Genomic DNA, 24,467 nt, shown 5'->3' on the forward strand with positions numbered 1-24,467 from the left:
ACAGCAGCATGCCCACGCTGTAATAGGGAGGGGGCAGACTTTTGACATATGTTTTTGGATTGCCCACATCTGGAGAGCTATTGGGTAGACGGGGTCACACTGTTGACCGAGATCACGGACAGGGAACTGGAGCCGGCTATGGGACCCTGCCTCTTACATTGGTTCCCTCACACAGCCAAAAATAAGGTTAAAAGCAAATTTCTGGATCCGGGCCTATTGTTAGCTAAATGAGATATCACTATGCATTGGAAGGCAAAGAGGGGCCAAACGTTAAAAATGGAAGACGGAATTAAATAAATGGGCGGAGTGTGAAGGTATAGCTCGAGTGCATTTAGCAAAACGAGCGGGGAGAGAGGGGCAGTAGAGGCAGCGAGGGCATGGGAAACATTGGTGGTGCTCCTAAAGATCCCGGACAATGATAGCGATGAGGATCCCACGGCTGACGCTCCTGATGGGCTAGATTAGTTCATTCACCCCTGCGCACTGTATAACAAGGCGGAACTAGACACTGAACACGAGCCGCCCCTGCTCCTGATACGTGTTGTTTTCCCTAAGCACTACTTTAGTTACACTTGTGGAACTATCCTGCAGTAACCCCAGTCTGTAGATCAACGGCTGATTGTGAGTGACACACCTGGTGGGTGGGGTGGGGGGGGTCTTAGTAGTTTTAGAATCCTGTGGTGCACAGGTTGTCAGCAACTATTTTGGATGCAGGATGCTGACAACCTGTGTACCACATGATTATTCCTGTATGCATGATTCCTATTTTGTGAGTAGGGAGATGGGGATTTTGTATGCAGCTGAGTTACTATACTTATATCATATGCAATGATGCTTTCGTTAATTGACCTGCGTGTCCCTTAGCGGAGTTTGTGTCATAAAATGTGCCTGTGCAGGAATGTAAATCTCAATGAAATTTGTTAAAAAAAATAAAATTAGTAGAATTTGCAAAACCAACTAGAAAATTGGCTCACTGAAAGGAAAGCCAGATGCACTGTGCATGTCTGATGACACTAAAGCATGCAAATGCAATCTAGAAGTATTTCACTGCACAACAGAGAGGCAGGAGTACGGTTACCATCAATGCAGAACAGCAGCGTTCTAGCAGAGAAGTCAGACCTGAGCAGGAATGGATGCTTCCCATGACATGCTGTCGCTCTTGTTCTAGGTATGAGGCAAGGGCAAGACGTCGGCACACAGTACCGCTCGGTCATCTTCACCTACATGCCCAAGCAGAAGGAAGCGGCTCTGAGGTCCCAGAAGGTCTTTCAGAAGGTGAGGATCCAGGCCAGCCTGGTCAGCGGATGGTGACGAATGGAGAAAAAGCTGACGAGCGATGGTCGCTTCTCATGGAGACCTGAGAAGCTGCCCAGCTCCAGTAGGGCTGGGGGCAGAGTCCATCATCTCCACACTTCCTTCATTTCGAGATCACTTTTTGGGTGAAAGTGTGAGTGATGCACATCCTTGTGCTTGGGAATTGCAGTGGTGAGTGGCAGGTCAGGTATGAATCAGAAAGGCGTGCTGAAGAGCACACGGAGTGTGACTGCAGACCACTGGCTGGTTCTCGAGGTCTGTGTGGGGTCTTGGTAGAAGTAAGGCTTCAGACCCACTCAAAAGAGCCAGGGTGGTTGGCATGGGACTGGGGGGAAGTTGTCTGAGGTGGAACATTTCTCGGCCCAGGGCTTATGTCTTCTGATTGTATTGTATTGTAATTGCATTTGTATAGCGCTTACTACCCCTGACGAGGCGTCAAAGCGCTTTTTCGGCGAGTAGCACGCTACTCCAGAACCCATAGAGGATTAGTGTTGAATTAGTATAGTGAAACATGCAAGTACATTTTAAGTGGTGGATAGGTTAGTCAGTTATTTGGCTTTGGAATGATAGCAGAAGGCTAGAGGAGGAAAAAAGGTTTGTATTTATATAGCGCTTGTTACCCCGGATGGAAGTTTATCAGCCCTATGCATCCGTAGCTAAAACAGACATATTTTTTCTTTGCCATTTGTTGCTGGTAGACTGAGCACAGGTGAGCCCAGGACACTGGAAAAACCCTGCACGAGAACTTGCACCGTGGGCCAATGTGAATAACCCGGTTGGCTGTCTCATACCATTCCTGCTTTGCTATTGGAGAACGCCCTAGTGTTCTCAGATGAGCTCAAAAGCTTCTTACAATGGAAACATGTTCTCTGTAGGGCTTCTGGCCCTGTAGGCCAGAGCCTCTCGTGCCGTCGGGCTACCCACGCTCTAAGGCCGCAGAGGGTGTCTGTGAACCCTTCAGCCAGCATCCATCTCATTAGTGATGGTCAGAGTGAGGGAGCCCCCCCACCCCCACCCAACTCCTCCAAGAACCCCCTTAACACTCTCGCGGAAGCACCAGGAAATGGAGGTTTCCATGGTAACCGAGTCGCTATAGCAACTGCAGCCTAAGGGCAAAGGCCACAGACAAGCTCAGCTGCCCTAAATAGACCCCTCTTCTCTACTTCTGACACACAAGAGTCTTCACTGCCCCTCCCTCCAAGAAGAGGCGCACGGGGGTGCAGTGAAGATGCACTGTGAGATCAGATGCATTAGACAGTCCGCCATGATGTCTGGAAAGCGGATGCAGATGGCTGATTTGTCACCATCAAACATACAATAACTTGTGAGGAATTTTGCTCTCCTAAAGGGTCACTTAGGGAGAGAGTGTCTAGTGTGATACACTTTTACTCCGTGTGCTGTTACTCTGCAGTTTTTACACTGCAAAATATTTTACAACGCAGGGCTTTACAACGCAATCCATTACAACGCATTCCCCATTACAACGCAATTTACTATTCTAACTCCATCAGGGAGTTACTTTGGGGAATGCGTTGTAAAAGTTTGCATTGTAAAGCCCTGCGTTATAAACTATTTAGCAGTGTGTAAAATGCGGGGTAATGGCATGCGTTTTAACGCATGCGGGGTAAAGGATGTTTCCTGTGTGACACCAGGCCCTGCTTCTATTATTTTTTTTAATGAAATTTTATATAGCGCGAACAAGACCAAATAATGGTATCAGAGCGCTGTACAATATAACAATAGCATTGAATGTACAAGGAGTAAGATATAGAATCATAGGGTGAGGCCCAAACGCTATAAGAGATGAAATCATATAGCATGCATGAATGATACCAGAATTATAGGCTAATAACACAGACAATTAATTCAAAGTGGAACGGATGGTCGCATCAGGTAGGAAGGCGACTTTAGTAATTTACCGATTCGAAAATACAGAATTTTACCGATTCGGTATTTTCGAATCGGTAAATGCAATGTAGGTAAAAAGTCGGTAAAAAATACCGAATCGTTAAGATTCGGTATTTGCCATTCATTCCTATGGGCCTTAAGGCCCATAGGAATGAATGTCAATTACCGAATCGGTAAAATTGGTAAAAAGTCAAGGGTGGTAGGGTGTCACTTTGACACCCTGTTGCACCCCTGATTAGGGCTTGTGTGCACATGTGGCACACATACATGCCCTAAGGGCATGTATGTCTGTCACATGGCACAGGTGTAAATGCAAATATTTGCATTTACATAGGAATTCGTTATTTACCACCAACTAATAGTTGGTGGTAAATAACGAATCCTTAAAGCCCAGAAGCACTGTTTGCAGTGCTTCCTACATCTCATTTACCGATTCGGTAAATACCGAATCGGTAAATGATGATTCGGTAAATACCGAATCGGTAAATACTGATTCGTTATTTACCGAATCGGTAAATATACCACCTACATCTCAAAAGTCTAATACCGGTCTGTAACGGCCGATTTCGGCCGTTACCGACCGGTAATAGCCTACCTACATCTGGCCCCTAATTTCTACTTCTTTTTTAGAAGATTGAATGCAGTGTGCTCACTGGGACAGTGCTGTGTAACATTAGGACCTGTGTGTGTTCATAGGGAGCAGCGCTCACCAGCAGACATGAGCAAAGCTGTGAGGCCAAGAAAACAATCAATTCCTTGACTATAACCAGTGACAGTGCTGTGTGGTTGTGCAGCAGGGTACTGCTGCCCTCTTTGGGCACAAATTACAACTCTCGTGAAAATGGTGGTCTCCTTGCTCAAGGTCAGACCACTACTGCTTCACCATCCTAGGGAACGCCCCTCAATGGATGTATGTCGTTACAACGCATGCTTTTTCCACGCATGCCTTTACAACGCAGGTTTTACAACGCAAGTCGTTACAATGACTTGCGTTGGGGGGCGCTGGATAGTGGAATAGTTTAATTTACTATTTCAGCTCCAGTCCCCGTGGATAGTAGGGAAGGTTTTGGATAGTAAATTAAACTATTCCCTATCCTACAGCGCCCCCCAGCGCAAGTCGTTGTAACGACTTGCGTTGTAATACCTGCGTTGTAAAGGTACTGCGTGGAAAAAGTTTCATTGTAAAGGATGTTTCCCCCCCTCAATGGCCCCTGCACTTTCACCACAGTCTGGTTTCTTTCTGTATGTATTCATCTCAAAGCACTGCCTGAACACAAACCCAGTTCTGCTGCTTGGCAGCTGCTGCAGATTTGACCAGCCCTCAGGTTGTTTCTTTTGTGTGGCGACCAATCCTTGTTGTGTGTCTATTTCCAGCCCGCCCAGGGGATGCCTGGAATGTGCAGTGAGTGCTGTACTCAAAGTGTCTGCCCCACATCTGTGGAAGACACATTTCCTTGACCATTGACTGAATAACACTTTCCTCCTTTGTGAAATCCTGAGAAGAAACTCAGCAAAGGCATTTTCAGTTCTACTGCTTTAGTTAATAGTTTTTCAATATGACCCCCTAACTTGATAAGAATCCTGGCTTTAGATATATGATGCCTCCCTTATGCCTGTGGGTTGTTTTGCTTCTCTGCTTCCTGAGAAGATCTGCTAATCCAGCGCAGAGAGACATCTAACCAGTAACAGGACTCTGAAAGTTGGTGTTTTCTCAAAGTTGAGGGCAAGTCTAAGACTCTGGGGTGATCCTGCTATCTTGACCTGCCCTGGAAAGAGGGGAAGCTTGAATCCCAATGCATGCAGACCCCCTGACCGAGACAAGGGGCAGTGGTCACTGACTGAAACCTGCATGAAGGTCACCTTGAGAACGTCATCTCCCCAGGAATCGAATGGACCTTGAATCCCAGCAGGCTTAACGCAACTGCAGATATCTGTTTTGCAGGAGGGTGGAGGATCTCTTAAAGACATTCCAGGCCTGCTTCACCTTGACCTGGTCTACCACCCCATACCATATGGGTGTTGGTATCACCTCTTTTACAGAACTGATACAAAAAGCCTTTCCTTTCACCCTAGGTTTTGGGGCATTTCCTACTGTCTGAAGCTTGTTGGTCTGAATCTGGATCTATCTCAATGATTCTGTAGTCCTTAGTATTCTGGAGATATCAAAGTTTAAGGGCCCAACTGATCCTTTAAGTCAATTCCCAATTTCCTAGCTACAACTGTGAGCTGGTGTGTCCATTGGTCCAACCAGATTTCTTAGGTGCCCATGCTATTGTGGTCTGTAGCACACTTCCGGCTCCAATACTCCTCCCATTTCTGACCTTGCATTTAGAGCACTGTTGAGCAGTAACTAGGATCCCTTTGACCTGTATTAATAGCCCACCACCACCACCAGTAATTGGAGGCAGGTAGCACTAGTTACTAGTCACTGGAACATTGGCTTAGGACTAGCTCTTGGCAGCCTCCAGCCAAACATCCTGTGTGGGTACGAATCCCAATTCTGTTTATGGTGGTGTGTGTTTGGGTGGCCTAAATATCAGGGCCGGACTGGGAACCAAAACCGGCCCTGGTAAACTGCTCGGACTGCCCCCTAGGGGAGGGAGGGGTGTGTGGCTGAGCTGTTTGCAGGGCCGGTTTCGTTCGATTTACAGGGGGACGGTATTGCCGGCCCCCGATAACAAAAACGGCCCCCCAGGGGCCTAAACCCTGCCCACAACAGTTGTGGTACTGGCCGAACAGAAAAAGCAATGTAAGCTACTGGAGCGTATCTGGAGACGAGCGTACGATCCCCAGGCGAAAGCCAACTTCAGGTCCACTACCAAAGCGTATCATAAACTCATAAAGAAAGTCAAAGCCACTTATTATACAGACCTGATTGGTGCGAGCGCAAATAGATCTAAAACCATCTTCTCTCTAGTGAAAGACATAACTAAGTCACCAGAGGATCCTAACTGCCGAATAACATCTGACTTGCAATGTGAAGAGATTGCTTGCTTTTTCGTCAGTAAAGTCCACGGGATTTATAACTCTTTTGAATCGGATGGGTCTGCCCAGACCTCCCACCAATCCCTAGACTCTCTGGAACCTCCCTATTCTCTGCATTCCCTCCCTTCCATCTCACTGGCTACTATGGTACTTCTGGCTGTAAAAGTCAAGTCCGGGTCACCGGAAGACCCCGTTAAACCTGAAATGTTTAAACTATTTCAGGATTCCATTTTGGCGGAGGGTCGGGAGCTGATTAATAAATCTTTTCAGTCCTCCACCATCCCTAAATCTTGGAAACACGCCAAGGTTGTCCCTTTATTAAAAAAGACCACCTTAGACTCTTCCAGGCCTGAAAATGTTAGACCTATTTTCCTGCTGCCTTATTTGGCCAAGGTGGCAGAAACACACGTTAATGACATCCTGAGCAACTACTTGGAGAGCAATGGGATTCTAGACGACTCACAAAATGGATTCCGGGCTAACCTTAGCACGGAGTCCGCCCTGTTGGCCGTTACTGAACCACTAAGGGCAACACAAGATCTGGGTGGTACTTCGGCTCTAATCCTGCTGGATTTGAGTGCGGCGTTCGACACGGTCTCCCACGGGATTCTACTTAGAAGACTATGGGAGATCGGAGTCCGAGGTGGTGCCCTGGATTGGTTCGCGTCTTTTCTATCTGACCGTTCCTTCCAGGTCCATGCCCCTCTGTACTTATCCAGCAGGCTTCCGCTGAGTTGCGGCGTTCCGCAGGGGTCGGCGCTCAGCCCTACGTTGTTCAACGTGTACGTCCGCCCTCTGGCAGTGTTGGCCAGAGAACGTAAGATCAAATTAATATCATACGCGGACGACACGCAGCTTATCTTCTCTTTCTCGAAGGATATGGATTCAGACCAAGCCAAATTTCAAGAGGATATTCTGGCCATCTCCAGATGGATGACCACGAATAGCCTGCAGTTAAATTCATCAAAAACTGAGGTACTCCTGATTGGCAAGGAAACACACAGGTGAGACGATCACTGGTGGCCCTCCACGTTAGGTCCTCCTCCCATTCCTAAGAAGGAAGTAAAAAACGTGGGCGTGCTTATGGACGACTCCCTTTCCCTATAGTCCCATGCAAAAAGAGTGGCTGGCTTGTGCTATGGTCGCTTACGGTCGCTCAAACCTATTTTGGGCTTCTTTGAACCACCTGTACGCCAGACAATTGTCCAAGCCCTTTTGTTATCGCATATAGACTATTGCAATGTTTTAATGCTGGGAGCTAATCGAACAGCCATTAACTGACTCCAAAGGGCCCAAAATGCAGCTGCTCGCGTTTTGTTCGCCCTTCCAAAACATTGTCACACTTCCCATATTCTGCGGCGCTTACACTGGCTTCCGGTTATACAACGTATTCAATTTAAGTCCCTCTGCCTAACTCATAAAATCCTTCACTGCTCTGGCCCCTGAGTTTTGCGAGGTCTGTGCTCTTCCTATGTCCCTTCACGCGCACTCCGCTCGGCGGACCGCCATCTTGCCTGCACCATCAAAATCCAAAGGAGCAGAGCTGGTGGCCGCTCTTTCAGGTATTTGGCCCCGAAACTGTGGAACTCGATTCCCTCGGAGGTGCATGCTACAAATAATTACCTGTCATTTAGAAAACTCATCAAAACCTGGTTGTTCCCTTCTACCCAGGGTTCTTAAGTGGTGCTTCCCATTTCCCCCTGGATTAGTTTGCCTTTCTCTCAAACTGTCTGCAAGCGCTGGGACGCCCCGTCACTGGGGTAGCCATGCGCTCTATAAGCATTTTTAACATTAACATTTAACATTAACATTAACAACCAGGCGGCCTCTTGGGGAAAAGCCCTGTTCCCGCTACAGCCAGTCCGGCCCTGCTAAACATCTTATGGTTTGTGATGTTTTACCAGATTTTCAGTTGATAGGACGCAAACTTGATAAGACAACAAAGCATATTTCTGGTAGTCTGTCATAGGCTAAAACATACGCCTGTTGTGCAAGGGTCCAATCCTAACAATGAATGCAGGCCCTCAACCACCAATGAATGGCATGCCTCATTATAGGCCCCTCCTCACATTGGCACCATGTGGGTGCTGGTGTGGGCACCCACATGTCCACATGCCCACTGGACGAGGACTCTGTGATGAAGCATGCCACTTGGAATTCCAATGGGTGGGTGTCCTTTTAATACCATAGGGTGGTCCCCTTGGGGTGATATGGAGGGGTAGGGTAAGCACAGTAGGCGTTCCCTCCTGTTGGTTTTGTATGTTTAGATGTTTGGGAAGGTGAGCGAACCATGTATCACTTCTCGCTCCATCCTTCTTGCAATATAGTAATAATCACACACTGCAACAGAACAGAGAAAATGCTTCATAGTACTAAAGTATCAGTCCTGCAAAATCATTCAGGCACTGGTGTTCCCAAAATTGTGGCATTTTGTCGGACATCACACACACACACATGCTACTCGACGGCCAATCTAGTTGCCATATATATGAAAAGCAGAACAGTAACAGCCCAGACGAAGTAACTGAAATGCAGAATGGAAATCACTGCCAAAAGCTCACATTTGGACGCAACCTCATGGCATTGGTGTAGTTGTGTATGAGACTTTGCTGTTGTTTTCTCTCTGTTGTTTTCTTGCATTGAGTACATGTTGCTCACTCTTGTTGTTTGTTTGTCTCTATCTCTAATTTTAGTGTGGTTACTGTGTCTGATTTTATGAAGCTGTACGACTCACTGCTGATGACTGTCAATATGTATATTTCGTTTTCTGTCTCTGTGGTGTTGTTGTTGTTGTTGTGAGTGGCATTTAGTGGTTGTTTATCACATCTTAGTGCCTGACCATGTGTGTATGTGTGTGTGTGTGTGTGTGTGTGTGTAATCCTCTCATTAGTGTGTCTTTGTGTGTGATTTTGAGCTATTGTTTCCTTGAGTGTTTGCGTTGGCTGTGCGCGCCGTTCTCTTTGCCTGGCTTTTGTGTACTGTTCTGTAAATACTCTGTCACTGTCTTTTTATCTAAGTGTTGTGGCTCTGTGTGAATTAGTACACTAATTTCCCTCTGTGTTGATGCATCAGTACATGGGGGTGTGCTTACTTCTATCTCTGCTGTGTTGTTGCCATGTGTAACACTGTTTGAGTTACCACGGGTTGATCCCAGGAAGTGTGTTTGTTTCTCTTTGCTGTGCAGTTTTGCTGCTGTGTGTAACATTGTGCTGCTTCTGTTTCTATCGCCGTCAGAGCCTAGCAGGAGAAGTAATAGTAGTAGTAATAGTAATAGTAGTAGTAATAGTTGTAGTAATAGTAGTAATAGTAGTAGTAGTAATAATAGTAGTAGTAGTAGTAGTAATAGTAGTAGTAGTAGTAATAGTGATAGTAGTAGTAGTAGTAATAGTAGTCGTAGTAATAGCAGTAGTAGTAGTAGTAGTAGTAGTAATAGTAGTAATAATAGTAGTAATAGTAGTAGTAATAGTAGTAGTAGTAATAGTAGTACTGGTTCCTGAATATCGATTTCAGAATATCGTGGGACACTAATATTGGAGACATTATATGTAGGAAATAAATATCAAAAGGTAAGTAAGTATACATTTTCTATACCTAGCTCCACATATCTCTACCTTGGTGATATATATATCTTCAAGGTACATAGTTGTGGAGTTAGGAATAGTAGATCTATGCTTCTCTCTATGCAGTTACCGTTTGATATTTTGTCCCTGTGTATTTTTGCCACGATATCAGTGTGCCGCAGTATTCTAATATTCAATATTCCGGAGTACATTCGTAGTGTGTGGGGTGCGTGTGTTTAGAATGCTCTCTTTCTTGCAACGTTGTTGGTACTTTGGCTTTATGCAGTAGTTTCTCTCCTTCTTTACGTTGATCAGCGTATGTCAGTGCAGTTTCCTCTCTCTCTGACCTTTCCATGTGTACTGCTGTTGCCCTGTTTTCACGTTTTACTCTTTTTTAGGTCGAGCTGGCGTTGGAGCGCGAAGCGCTCCCGCCAGCGAGACTATAGTCACCTTCCTCCCTGTCAAGGGAGTAACAGCTGTGAACGAGCCCGATACAGACCTGGGCACGAGCCGACCCAGGTCTGTGAACGAGCTTCAAGGTTGAGCAGCTTGTGCACGTTTGTTGGACGTCAGGCGCTGCAAGCCCGCCAGACCAATTATCCCAGCATGAAACTCTACTTCCTGAGGCCCACAAGACCAATTATCCCAGCAGGAGTCTCCACTTCCTCAGGCGCTGCAACAATTATCACAGCATGAGACCCACTTATCACAGCATGTCAACAGGCACCCCAGGCTGCTGGAGCACTCAACTATAATTAATGTGCAGTTGAGTGCTCCAGCAGCGTGGGGCGGCTCTCTGCATGCTGTGATAATTATCACTTTGGGGTCTCATGCTGTGATAATTACGGCGGCATGCTCTATTTGCAGCACTGAACATTTTCAAAGAAGGCGAAGCAGTGACATTCATTGGAGACACTCACCCTCACGCCCTCACCCCTCACACACCTCCTCACCCTCACACACCTCCTCACCCTCACACCCTCACCTTCACACCCCCTCACACACACCCTCACATACCCTTACCAGCACAGCAAAACACAGCACAGCACAGCAAAACACAACACAGCACAGCACAGCAAAACACAACACAACACAGCACAGCAAAACACAACACAACACAGCAAAACACAACACAGCACAGAAAAACACAGCACAGCACAACAAAACACAACACAGCACAACAGAGCAAAACACAATACAGCACAGCACAGCAAAACACAGCACAGCAAAACACAACACAGCACAGCACAGCAAAACACAACACAGCACAGCACAACGCAGCACAGCACAGCAAAACACAACACAGCACAGCAAAACACAGCACAACACAACACAGCACAGCAAAACACAGCACAGCACAGGACAGCACAGCAAAGCACAGCACAGCAAAGCACAGCACAACACAACACAGCACAGCAAAACACAACACAACACAGCACAGCACAGCAAAACACAGCACAGGACAGCACAGCAAAGCACAGCACAGCAAAACACAGCACAGCAAAACACAGCACAGCAAAACACAGCACAGCACAACACAGCACAGCACAACACAGCACAGCACAGCACAGCACAGCAAAGCACAGCACAGCACAACACAGCAAAACACAGCACAACACAGCACAGCAAAGCACAGCACAGCACAACACAACACAGCACAGCACAGCAAAACACAACACAGCACAGCAAAGCACAGCACAGCAAAACACAGCACAGCACAGCAAAACACAGCACAGCACAACACAGCACAGCAAAACACAACACAACACAACCCTCACGCCCTCACCCCCTCACCCCTCACACACCTCATCACCCTCACACACCTCCTCACCCTCACACCCTCACCTTCACACCCCCTCACACACACCCTCACATACCCTTACCAGCACAGCAAAACACAACACAGCACAGCAAAACACAACACAGCACAGTACAGCAAAACACAACACAGCACAGCACAGCAAAACACAACACAACACAGCACAGCACAGCAAAACACAGCACAGCACAGGACAGCACAGCAAAGCACAGCACAGCAAAACACAGCACAGCACAACACAGCACAGCAAAACACAACACAGCACAGCACATCAAAACACAGGACAGGACAGCACAGCAAAGCACAGCACAGCAAAACACAGCACAGCAAAACACAGCACAGCAAAACACAGCACAGCAAAACACAGCACAGCACAACACAGCACAACACAGCACAACACAACACAGCACAGCACAACACAGCACAGCAAAACACAGCACAGCACAACACAGCAAAACACAGCACAACACAGCACAGCAAAGCACAGCACAGCACAACACAACACAGCACAGCACAGCAAAACACAGCACAGCAAAACACAGCACAGCACAGCAAAACACAGCACAGCACAACACAGCACAGCAAAACACAACACAACACAACCCTCACGCCCTCACCCCTCACACACCTCATCACCCTCACACACCTCCTCACCCTCACACCCTCACCTTCACACCCCCTCACACACACCCTCACATACCCTTACCAGCACAGCAAAACACAACACAACACAGCAGAGCAAAACACAACACAGCACAGTACAGCAAAACACAACACAGCACAGCACAGCAAAACACAACACAACACAGCACAGCACAGCAAAACACAACACAGCAGAGCAAAGCACAGCAAAACACAGCACAGCAAAACACAGCACAGCAAAACACAACACAGCACAGCACAGCAAAACACAACACAGCACAGCACAACGCAGCACAGCACAGCAAAACACAACACAGCACAGCAAAACACAGCACAACACAACACAGCACAGCAAAACACAACACAACACAACACAGCACAGCAAAACACAACACAACACAGCACAGCACAGCAAAGCACAGCACAGGACAGCACAGCAAAGCACAGCACAGCAAAACACAGCACAACACAGCACAGCACAGCAAAACACAGCACAGCACAACACAACACAGCACAGCACAACACAGCACAACACAACACAGCACAGCACAGCAAAACACAACACAGCACAGCAAAACACAGCACAGCACAGCAAAGCACAGCACAGCACAGCAAAACACAGCACAGCATAGCAAAACACAGCACAGCAAAACACAGCACAGCAAAACACAGCACAGCAAAACACAGCACAGCACAGCAAAACACCGCACAGCACAGCAAAACACAGCACAGCAAAACACAGCAAAACACAGCACAGCAAAGCACTGCAAAACACAGCAAAACACAGCACAGCACAGCACAGCAAAACACAGCACAGCAAAACACAGCACAGCAAAGCACAGCACAGCAAAACACAGCACAGCAAAACACAGCACAGCACAGCAAAACACAGCACAACAAAACACAGCACAGCACAGCAAAACACAGCACAGCAAAACACAGCAAGCACAGCAAAACACAGCACAGCAAAACACAGCACAGCAAAACACAGCACAGCAAAACACAGCACAGCAAAACACAGCACAGCAAAACACAGCACAGCACAACACAGCACAACCAAGCACAGCACAACCAAGCACAGCACAACCAAGCACAGCACAACCAAGCACAGCACAACCAAGCACAGCACAACCAAGCACAGCATAACCAAGCATAGCATAACCAAGCATAGCGTAATAAAGCACAACAAAAAATAGCATAACAAAAAATAGCATAACAAAAAATAGCATAACACAACACAACAAAACATAGCATAGCAAAACAAAGCATAGCATAGCAAAACACAACACAACATAGCATAGCATAACAAAGCATAGCATAACAAACACAACAAAGCATAGCATAACAAAACATAGCATAACAAAACACAACATAGCATAGCATAACAAAACACAACATAGCATAGCATAACAAAACACAACATAGCATAGCATAACAAAACACAACATAGCATAGGATAACAAAACAAAGCATAGGATAGCAAAACAAAACATAGCCTAACAAAACATGGCATAACAAAACATAGCATAGCAAAACATATAATAGCATAGCAAAACATAGCATATCAAACACAACAAAACATAGCATAGCAAAACAAAGCATAGCATAGCAAAAGATAGCATAGCATAACAAAGCATAGCATAGCATAACAAAACATAGCATAGCATAACATAACAAAACATAGCATAGCATAACAAAACACAACATAGCATAGCATAACAAAACACAACATAGCATAGCATAACAAAACACAACATAGCATAGGATAGCAAAACTAAACAGAGCACAGCATAACAAAACAAAGTATAGGATAGCAAAACAAAACATAGCCTAACAAAACATGGCATAACACAACATGGCATAACAAAACATAGCATAGCAAAACATATAATAGCATAGCAAAACATAGCATATCAAACACAACAAAACATAGCATAGCAAAACAAAGCATAGCATAGCAAAACAGAGCATAGCATAACAAAGCATAACAAAGCATAGCATAACAAAACATAGCATAACAAAACATAGCATAACAAAACATAGCATAACAAAACATAGCATAGCAAAACAAAGCATAGCATAGCAAAACACAACACAACACAACATAGCATAGCATAACAAAGAATAGCATAACAAACACAACAAAGCATTGCATAGCATAACCAAACAAAGCATAGGATAGCAAAAAAACATAGCATAGCATAACAAAGCATAGAATAGCAAAACAAAACATTGCATAGCATAACAAAACATAACATAACAAAACATAGCATAGCATAACAAAACAAAACATATCATAGCCTAGCAAAACATAGCATACCAAACACAACAAAACATAGCATAACAAAACATAGAAAAACAAAGCATAACACACACAAGCACACACACACAACCACACACACACAACCACGCACACATAACCACAACCACACACACAACCACAACCACACACACAACTATCTATCTATCTATCGCCCTCACTCTATCTGTCTATCGATCTATCGCCCTCACTCTATCTGTCTATCTATCGCCCTCACTCTATCTATCGCCCTCACTCTATCTATCGGCCTCAGTCTATCTATCTAATCGCCCTCACTCTATCTGTCTATCTATCGGCCTCACTCTATCTAATCGCCCTCACTCTATCTATCTATCGCCTTCACTCTATCTTATCGCCCTCACTCTATCACCCTCACGCTATCTATCGCCCTCACTCTATCTATCGCCCTCACTCTATCTATCGCCCTCACTCTATCTATCGCCCTCACTCTATCTATCGCCCTCACTCTATCTATCGCCCTCTATCTATCTATCGCCCTAACTCTATCTATCTATCTATCGCCCTCACTCTATCTATCTAATCGCCCTCACTCTATCTATCAATCTATCTATCACCCTCACGCTATCTATCTATCGCCCTCACTCTATCTATCTTTCTATCGATCTATCGCCCTCATTCTATCTACTTATTTAGATACTGATCGCCATCACTCTATCTATCTGTCTAGCTATCTATCGACCTCACTCCTATCTATCTATCTATCTACCTATCTATCTCGCTCACTCAATCTCTCTATCGCCCTCCCTCTATCTATCTATCCCACTCACTCTGTCTATCGCATCACCACAGCATCACTAAGGGGCACAACAACATCACTATGCGCTACCACAACAACATCACTATGCGCTACCACAGGATCATTGAATGCCACAGCATCACTAGTCGCCACCACAACATCTCTCAGCCCCACCACAGCATCAATCTGTGCAACCATTTACCAACAACTGGGTCAAATATGATCTCTCAATGTTTCAAGTTTTATTACAAATGTCACAAAAAGAGGTTAGTATTTCACTTCTGTTCTTGGATTTTCGTCACAATAAAATACACTGAACATATTCTTCAGAAAAGTTATTTACAAAAGTTTAAGCTATTGCCATTATAAATTACAATAACTTTTATTTAAGTATTAATTATTAAAAAAATTCAAAGCCATTGTTATTTGTAATATCAATACATCTAAGTCACGTGAATACAACACATATTGCATTACAAATGCTATAGGTGTCACAAGTTATAACTATTGGCATTGTAAATGACAAAGCTATTATTTTTGCTATTTTCAAAACCAACACATATATAACAAATGTGTCATTTACAATACCAATAGCTCAAACTTTCCTAATGCGAGACCTTATGCATTGCAAATGCTTGTTTTACTAAGTAGTACTCTCCCCTTGTGCACAGGGTTGCTGGTGCCTGGTAGTGGGTATAGTTCTTTCTCTCCCTCTCTTCTTTGCAGTGTTGTTGCTGTGTGTGACATTGTGATGTTGTTTTCCTCACTCCTGGCACCGTGAAGAGCGTGGATAGTTCTCTCTTGTCTGCAGTGTCGTTACTCTGTGTGGCCCTGGGCTTCTGTTCATCTCTGCCTGCCTGTGTGGTTCATGTTTGTGTTTTACCTTCTCTCTCTCTCTATCCTCTCTAGTGAGGTTGGTGGATATGGCATTGTGCTTTATTTCCCTTACTGTTCCTTGCAGGTTTGTGACCGACCTCTCTTTCTCGCTCTGCCTCCCTCTCACTAGGACTCCTCTGCAGTGTTGTTGTTGTTGTTGTGATGTGGCATAGTGATTTTGATTCAGGTGGTGCTGGTGTTACTGTTCTCTCTCTCCTACAGAGTTGTTGCTGCGTGCGAGCAAGGGCCCCTGCTTCACTTTGTGTCATGCCTGGTGATAGGTGTGTCTCTCTCTGCCTTGTATAGTTGTTGTTGGTGGTGACACAGCTACCTTGCTTCATTCTGTGTTAAAACCTGGTGGTGTGCATGTGTGGGGTGACGAGGAATCGTCTCTCTCTCTCTACAGTGTCCTTGTTGTGAGTCACACAAGCTCCAGTTTCAATTTATGGTGGTGCCAGCTAGTGTGTGTTTTCCCCACAGTTCTCGCTCCTCCACAGTGTTCCTGCTTTGTCTTTCCCCTCACTATTGTCTGGTATTTGTGTGTGCGTTTCTCTTTCCTCGGCAGTGTTGTTGTACGTGATTTAAAGCCCTTGTTTTTCATTCTGTGTTGTTACCAGGTGTTGTGTGTATGGCTGTGTAGTTCCCCTCTTCTGCAGTGTAGCGTTGTGTGACATTATTCGCTGTTTCGCTGACTTCAGTCCCTGTTGGGTTTGGATAATTAACTTGGCGCTCTTATCAGCTGGCGCACACGCGCCAGGCGACCCTCTGAATGGGCACGAGCCTCAGCCCAGGGCACCCATTGTTCCGGGTTCTGAGGCAGATTTCCCTTTCAGCTCCAGAGATTTTCCCATAGTGAGCGGGGGCTGCAGGCGGCGAGGGGACTCATTAGCTGGCACGTGGATCAGGTTGAGTGACGGCCATAGAAAGCTGGTTGAGTAACGGGCACGCGTCTCTGGGAGAGTGACAGCAGTGCGGAGCTGGGTGAGTGACAGCGGTGCAGAATTGGAGGAGTGGCAGCAGTGCAGGGATGGACGAGTGACAGCAGTGCAGGGCTGGACGAGTGACAATGGTGCAGAAATGAACGAGTGACAGCAAAGCAGGGCTGGACGAGTGACAGCAGTGCAGGGCTGGACGAGTGACAGCAGTGCAGAATTGAACGAGTGACAGCAGAGCAGGGCTGGACGAGTAACAGCAGGGCTAGACAAGTGAAAGGCGTGAAGGGCTGGACGAGTGAAAGCAGTGAAGGGCTGCATGAGTGATGGCAGTGCATGACTGGACGAGTGATAGCAGTGCAAGGCTGGACGAGTGACAGCAGTGCAGGGCTGGACGTGTGACAGCAGGGCTAGACAAGTGAAAGGCGTGAAGGGCTGCATGAGTAATGGCAGTGCATGGCTGGACGAGTGATAGCAGTGCAAGGCTGGACGAGTGACAGCAGTGCAGGGCTGGACGAGTGACAGCAGTGCAGGGCTGGACGAGTGACAGCAGTGCAGGGCTGGACGAGTGACAGCAGAGCAGGGCTGCACGAGTAACAGCAGGGCTAGACAAGTGAAAGGCGTGAAGGGCTGGACGAGTGAAAGCAGTGAAGGGCTGCATGAGTGATGGCAGTGCATGACTGGACGAGTGATAGCAGTGCAAGGCTGGACGAGTGACAGCAGTGCAGGGCTGGACGTGTGACAGCAGGGCTAGACAAGTGAAAGGCGTGAAGGGCTGCATGAGTAATGGCAGTGCATGGCTGGACGAGTGATAGCAGTGCAAGGCTGGACGAGTGACAGCAGTGCAGGGCTGGACGAGTGACAGCAGTGCAGGGCTGGACGAGTGACAGCAGTGCAGAAATGAACGAGTGACAGCAGAGCAGGGCTGCATGAGTAACAGTAGGGCTAGACGAGTGAAAGGCGTGAATGGCTGGATGAGTGACAGCAGTGCAAGGCTGGACGAGTGATAGCAGTGCAGGGTTGGATGAGTGACAGCAGTGCAGGGCTGGACGAGTGACAGCGGTGCAGAAATGAACGAGTGACAACAGAGCAGGGCTGCACGAGTAACAGTAGGGCTAGACGAGTGAAAGGCGTGAATGGCTGGACGAGTGAAAGCAGTGAAGGGCTGCATGAGCGATGGCAGTGCATGACTGGACGAGTGATAGCAGTGCAAGGCTGGATGAGTAACAGCAGTGCAGGGCTGGACGAGTGACAGCAGTGCAAGGCTGGACGAGTGACAGCAGTGCAGAAATTAACGAGTGACAGCAGAGCTGGGCTGGGCGAGTAACTGCAGAGGTAGACGAGTGAAAGGCGGGAATGGCTGGACGAATGAAAGCAGTGAAGGGCTGCATGAGTGATGACAGTGCATGGCTGGACGAGTGATACCAGTGCAAGGCTGGAAGAGTGACAGCAGTGCAGGGCTGGACGAGTGACAGCAGCAAATGGCTGGGTGAGTGACAGCAGTACGGGGCTGGACAACTGACAGCAGTGCGGGGCTGTACGACTGAGAGCATTGCAGGGAAGGACGTGTGACAGTTGTGAAGGGCTGGACGTGCGACAGCAGTGAAGTGCTGGATGAGTGACAGCAGGGCAGGATGAGTGACAGCAGTACAAGGCTGGACCAGTGAAATTAGTGCAGTGCTGCGCGAGTAACAGCAGTGAAGGGTTGGAAGAGTGAAAACAATGCAAGGATGGCGCCATAGAGGCCCGTGGAGGGTGTTCCGTGAGGCGGGCGGGAGAGGGGCAGGGTGGGGGTAGTAAACACTGGAATATGGATGAACAGAGGTAAGTAAACAAATAAATAAAATGAATTTCGTTATGCGCACTACATCGCATTTTGCGATGCAGTGTGCACCTCGCCTCACCGCCCCACGGAACTGCCTCCACGGGCCGCTACTGTCAGGATGAGTGACAGCAGTGAACTGCTGGACGAGTGGCAACAGAGCAGGGCTGGACGAGTGGCAGCATGGCTGGACGAGTGACTGCAGTGCAGGGCTGGACCAGTGACTGCAGTGCAGGGCTGGACGAGTGACAGCAGTGAACAGCTGGACGAGTGGCAGCAGTGTGGGGCTGGATGAATGGCAGCACTGTGGGTGGAACCAGTGGAAGCAGTGCAGGGCTGGACGAGTGAAAGCAGTGCAGGGCTGGACGAGTGACAGCAGGTTGGGGCTGGACGAGTGACAGCAGGGAAGGGCTGGACATGTGCTAGTGAAGGGCTGGATGAGTGACAGCAGTACAGGGCTGGACAAGTGAGAGCATTGCAGCGCTGGACGAGTGACAGCAGTGAAGGGCTGGACGAGTGACAGCAGTGCAAGGCTGGACATGTGACATCAGTGCAGGGTTGGACAAGTGACAGCAGTGAAGGGCTGGACAAGTGAGAGCATTGCAGCGCTGGACGAGTGACAGCAGTGCAGGGTTGGACGAGTGACAGCAGTGCAGGACTGAATGATTGGCAGAAGTGCGGGCTGAAGGAGTGACAGCAGTGCTGGGTTGGACAAGTGGCAGCAGGGCTGGACGAGTGACTTTAGTGCGGGGCTGGACAAGTGGCAGCATTGCATCTAGATGAGTGACAGCAGCGCAGGGATGGATGAGTGGCAGCAGTGGAGGGCTGGATGAGTGGCAGCAGTGAAGGGCTGGATGAGTGACTGCAGTGCGGGTCTGGACAAGTGACAGCAGTGCGGGGCTGGACAAGTGACAGCAGTGCGGGGCTGGACAAGTGGCAGCAGTGCTGGGTTGGACAACTGGTAGCAGTGTGGGGCTGGATGAGTGGCAGCAGTGTGGGGCTGGATAAGTGACAGAAATGTGGGGCTGTACAAGTGACAGCAATGCAGGGCTGGATGAGTGACAGCAGTGCGGGGATGGAGGAGTGACAGCAGTGCTGGGTTGGACGAATGGTAGTAGTGTGGGGCTGGACGAGTGGCAGGAGTGTGGGGCTAGATGAGTGGTAGGAGTGTGGGGCTAGATGAGTGGCAGCAGTGAAGGGCTGGATAAGTGACAGGAATGTGGAGCTGTACAAGTGACAGCAATGCGGGGCTGGACGAGTGTCAGCAGTGCAGGGCTGGACGAAGGACAGCAGTGTGGAGCGGGACGGAAGGTAGGAGTGTGGGGCTGGATGAGTGACAGCAGCTGCTGGGAGCTGAATGAGTGGCAGCTGGTAAAGTAACCCAGTCCCAGGACAAGTTGGCGATGCTTTTTGCAGGGACTTCCAAGTAGTTAACGCATCGATGTTATGCTTTGCAGATATTAAGTGTATGCCAAGATTATTGCTTTGGGTGTCCGGATGGTGGCGGAGGAGTTTTTTGTTGTCTAAGCTATAAGTACTAGACAGAGTGAGTTTGTGAAAGGTGTTTCAAAGTGACCAGACTAAAATTCTATCATGCAAGATGAGCGAGAGAATGACATGGTAATGCTATTTCAGGTAAAAAAAAAAAGACTAATTTGTTGAATCTGTGAAGGACTTGGGTTGGAAGGGGGAGGGTCTCAATCCACCGCAGGGTCTCTAGGGGATTGCGTTACGTCACGCGTGTGTGTGTGTGTTTTGCCTGAGGTATGATGTGTCATACACCCATAAAGTGGTTCCTTGAAGCTACGCCGCCCTGTCAGGCAAACTGGCTTCTATGAATCGTGAACGGCAGTCCACAGTTTCTCTCCCTCTCTTCCTCCTTTCTTCCCTCCAGCTCTCCATACCTCCTTCGTTCATCGCGTGCGTGTGCGTGGTGCAGTGGTGCACATACGCAGTGATCTGGCGCATAGATCCTTGGTTTTAAGCCTGACAAGTAACCTGGCGACTACACAGCACTGTAATAGTAATACCCGCATCACCCAATATAACCCTCCATTCCACTTTCTACCATTTCCCTCCCCTCTCCCCTCCGTCTCCATTCCTCCTTCCCTCCTTCCTGCCTCCCTCCCTCAATCCCTCTTCTCTCTGCCCTCCTTCACCACATTTTCGGCCCATCTCCCTTTCTTCTTTACAATCCTTTCCACCCACTCTCTGCTTCCATTGTCTGCCCTCCCTCTGTCCTCCTTCCAGCGCCCTCTCCTCTTTCCTTCTAGCCGCTTTGGTGCGATCGGTAAAATCATCTGACTCCTGTGGTAATCCACCACCGACACGAATTACTGCCACCCTCCTACACGGGTTTAGTAATACCACTCACTCGCCACCGAACTGCAGGCGAATAATACTTATTAATACCCCCTGTCACCACATACAAGGTGTTAATAAAATACCGCTGACGGTAATTCCGCCAGCCACTGATGCACTTCCGGCATCCGTTGGGAATCAGCAGATTTGCAAACGTGACTTTGTATCTCCCTTCCGGTGCAATCATTGCAGTGACCGGTGAGAAAGCAGTTTTTGCACTGCAAGCATCGAGTAACATTGCACTGCACCAGTTTTACATCTTGAATAGAAACAAGCAGGTGACATCACCAAATGTATCTCATTCCATCTAGACGGGGTCCCGGTTGGTCCTTGCACAGGGTAGGGTGAGATTAGAGGCGGCGGCTTCTGCATCAAAAGTCTGCCTCCCCTGGTGTGACCCTAAGTGTGTCATTAGAACGTAACAGTCCCATGGGAGGCAGGGGGCGGGGTGGCGCGGGGCAGAATCCGAGGCCTCGCTCCCTCTACTCCCCCACCTCAAAGCCAGCTCCGCAATAACCTCTCATGAAAAGGAACAATGCAGACGAGGCTGGCTCCACGCTGCAGCAGGATGCACCATTTCCACCAATTCTCGAGACATACCTAAAGGCAAGAACTGCTGCCATCTTGTGGCCTTTGGTGGTACTGACGCTGAGTGCGGGAAGGTATACTTAGTGGTACACCCTGCCCTCCCATCTCCCTACCTTCTTGTGCTGCTCCATCCCCGTGCTGCTTCAACCCCTTGAGGAAGCAGCCACCATGCTATCTCTCAGCCATCTCGGAACGCGGGTCGGGTCCGGTTTTGCAGAAATGCAGAGGCCATCTTTTATGAATAGTGTTGCATCACTGCGTGAAAAAAGCGATGCAACACTTTTCAGTGCCCCTCCTGGCGACACCATGGATGCGCCGTATTTACCGTACGCCGCTCCGTGTCGCAAGGATTTACAGGTATGTCAGTATTTCTGATGTATCTGTAGGCACAGTAATGACGCCTTGCTGGAGTATGTTGCAAAAGTGACCCTACTCCAACAGTGGGTCATTACACATGGGCAAGTCCCATGTTAAAGGCACCTGCATCAGTCTTACGCCTGTGGTGAGGCGTAAGATTTTGACGTGGTGGCGTTCTAGAAGTGGCATAGTGAAATCTCATAAATTGAACTGCGCCACTTCTACAACCCTTTCTTGCAGGGAAGCCCACCCTGCATACATTATGCCTGATGCAGGTATAATGTAGCGCAGGGCTTTACAAAGTGACACATCTGCTCAGATGCGTCACTTGGTAAATATGGGCACAATGTGGCGCATTTTTTACACCGCTGTAGCGTCAGCAAAAGTGATGCAATGAAAGCGCAAAGGACTCATAAATAAACCCCAGAATTTGTAGAAGCATAAATAAAGATGGTGTTCGTGTAGCAATATTGAAAGCGCAGGGGTGCCTGAAGGGCAGCCACTTTCTCGTCCGTACCCCGAGGGAATGGAATTCCTCATTATGACGCTCTACACTAATTACTTTACTCTCCTGGGTTCAGAGGATGAGCGCTATACCGCCTGTAACTGTCATTTTGAAAAGATTCTTGAGCAAGGAACATCACTTATAGATGTGCGGGCATGCAAATAGTAACTTAACGTACAAAAATACAAAGAATATACTCAATAATACACAGAAAAGAAAGCAAACATTGTTTTATTTCTTATGCAATGTTAAACAAGTTAATTAAGTTAAAACTTCATTGAGTAAATTGTTAGACAGCTGTTTGGAAGTTGTCCTAGACATTCATAGATACATGGTTAAATAGCAAAAAAAAAGGCAAATGATAAAGCATATTAGTATGAGCGTAGAAGTGGAAACATCATCTCCATTACACATTAATGATTGTAATATATTGCTCTGAAAGTAAAATCATGAATAGTTATTCTATATCAGACATGATCATAAATCGTAGTGTAGAAGACTTGAAGATGTGACTGTAGGCACCTGGCTCTTTGACACCTCTCGTCCTTTAGGTTTGCATCTCAGTAGCAAGCTTAGTACCCCTACTTCAGGGTCACTGGAATTATGCAGCAGGATTGACAAAAGTATGAGACAAGAAAAGGCAAATTATGCAACCTAATGCGGCACATAGTCTGACAGTATTACTGCATAATTTAAGTAATTTGTTCACATGTAAACACTGTATGGGAAAAGCTTCGCCTCCCTAGCACCAATTAAACATCCAAAATACGGTAATAATAAAAGATGACCAGTCAACATTTCAGTGGTGGCTCCTCCATTAGGGCAGAGGAGCACCGCCTCACTGCTTTCTCTCAGTGCGAGAAGCAGAAAATAAAATGGTATTTTAAATACCAGTTAATTTTCTGCTTCTCATGCTGCGAGAAAACAGAAGGCATGGGTATGCTTGGTTGGGGACGGGCCGGAGGATATGCCTGATTAAGGGCGGGTCGGGGAGGAGTGGCTTGCACCACTCTGAGTACCCTGACGGTAAACATTCTTTACAACGCAACTTTTACCACGCAGTGCCTTTACGACGCAACTTTTACAACGCAAACTATTACAACGCATTGCACTGGGGGGCGCTCTAGGATAGGGAGTAGGTTTAATGTACTATCCAACACCTTCCCTACTATCCACGGGGACTGGAGTTGGAATAGTAAATGAAACTATTCACTAACCAGCGCCCAAAAGCACTATGCGTTGTAATGGTATGTGTTGTAAAACTTGCGATGTAAAGGCAGGCGTTGTAAATGTATGCGTTGTAACGTCATACATCGTACCCTGACTGCTTTGGTTGGCCCTGGGGCCGACCAAAGCAGTCATGCGCACTCTACATTTTCCCTAGGTAGGCTGCATGCAGCCTACCTAGAGAAAATGGCCTCCCTACAGGTGGGCGCTGTCCGGGACTCTGCACCAATTATAACGCTGCCATTGCATCATTGTGATTGGCTTACAGGAGGGAAGGAAGCATGCCTGTTCCTGTTCAGGAGCAGGAAAACACTGACCTCGCCCAGCAGCAGAGGCGGCGTGGGACCGGTCAGGTAAATTTTATTTTACCCCCAACCCCCCGCATGATAACCCTGAGCGATGCCCCGCCCCCTTCACTTGCGAGAATTGCGAGCCGCGACTGCAACTGCAACCTTTACATGGGGCGTCCATTATGAAGAACATGGGGTGCCGCA

At 47.5% G+C, this 24,467-nt stretch overlaps 1 protein-coding gene across 2 annotated transcripts in view; it reads left to right on the top strand.

Moving 5' to 3' along the window:
* LOC144823766 (peptide methionine sulfoxide reductase MsrA-like) overlaps nucleotides 1-24,467 on the top strand; it is a 193,854-nt gene that overhangs the window by 161,399 nt on the left and 7,988 nt on the right. For both annotated transcript variants that reach the window (XM_078682578.1, XM_078682579.1), the window contains exon 5: nucleotides 1,169-1,275. In XM_078682578.1, coding sequence (XP_078538704.1) covers nucleotides 1,169-1,275 — 107 coding nt within the window. The remainder of the gene's footprint in view (nucleotides 1-1,168; nucleotides 1,276-24,467) is intronic.

Source organism: Lissotriton helveticus, chromosome 3_1 (genome assembly GCF_964261635.1).
Source record: "Lissotriton helveticus chromosome 3_1, aLisHel1.1, whole genome shotgun sequence".
Classification (NCBI taxonomy): Eukaryota; Metazoa; Chordata; class Amphibia; order Caudata; family Salamandridae; genus Lissotriton; species Lissotriton helveticus.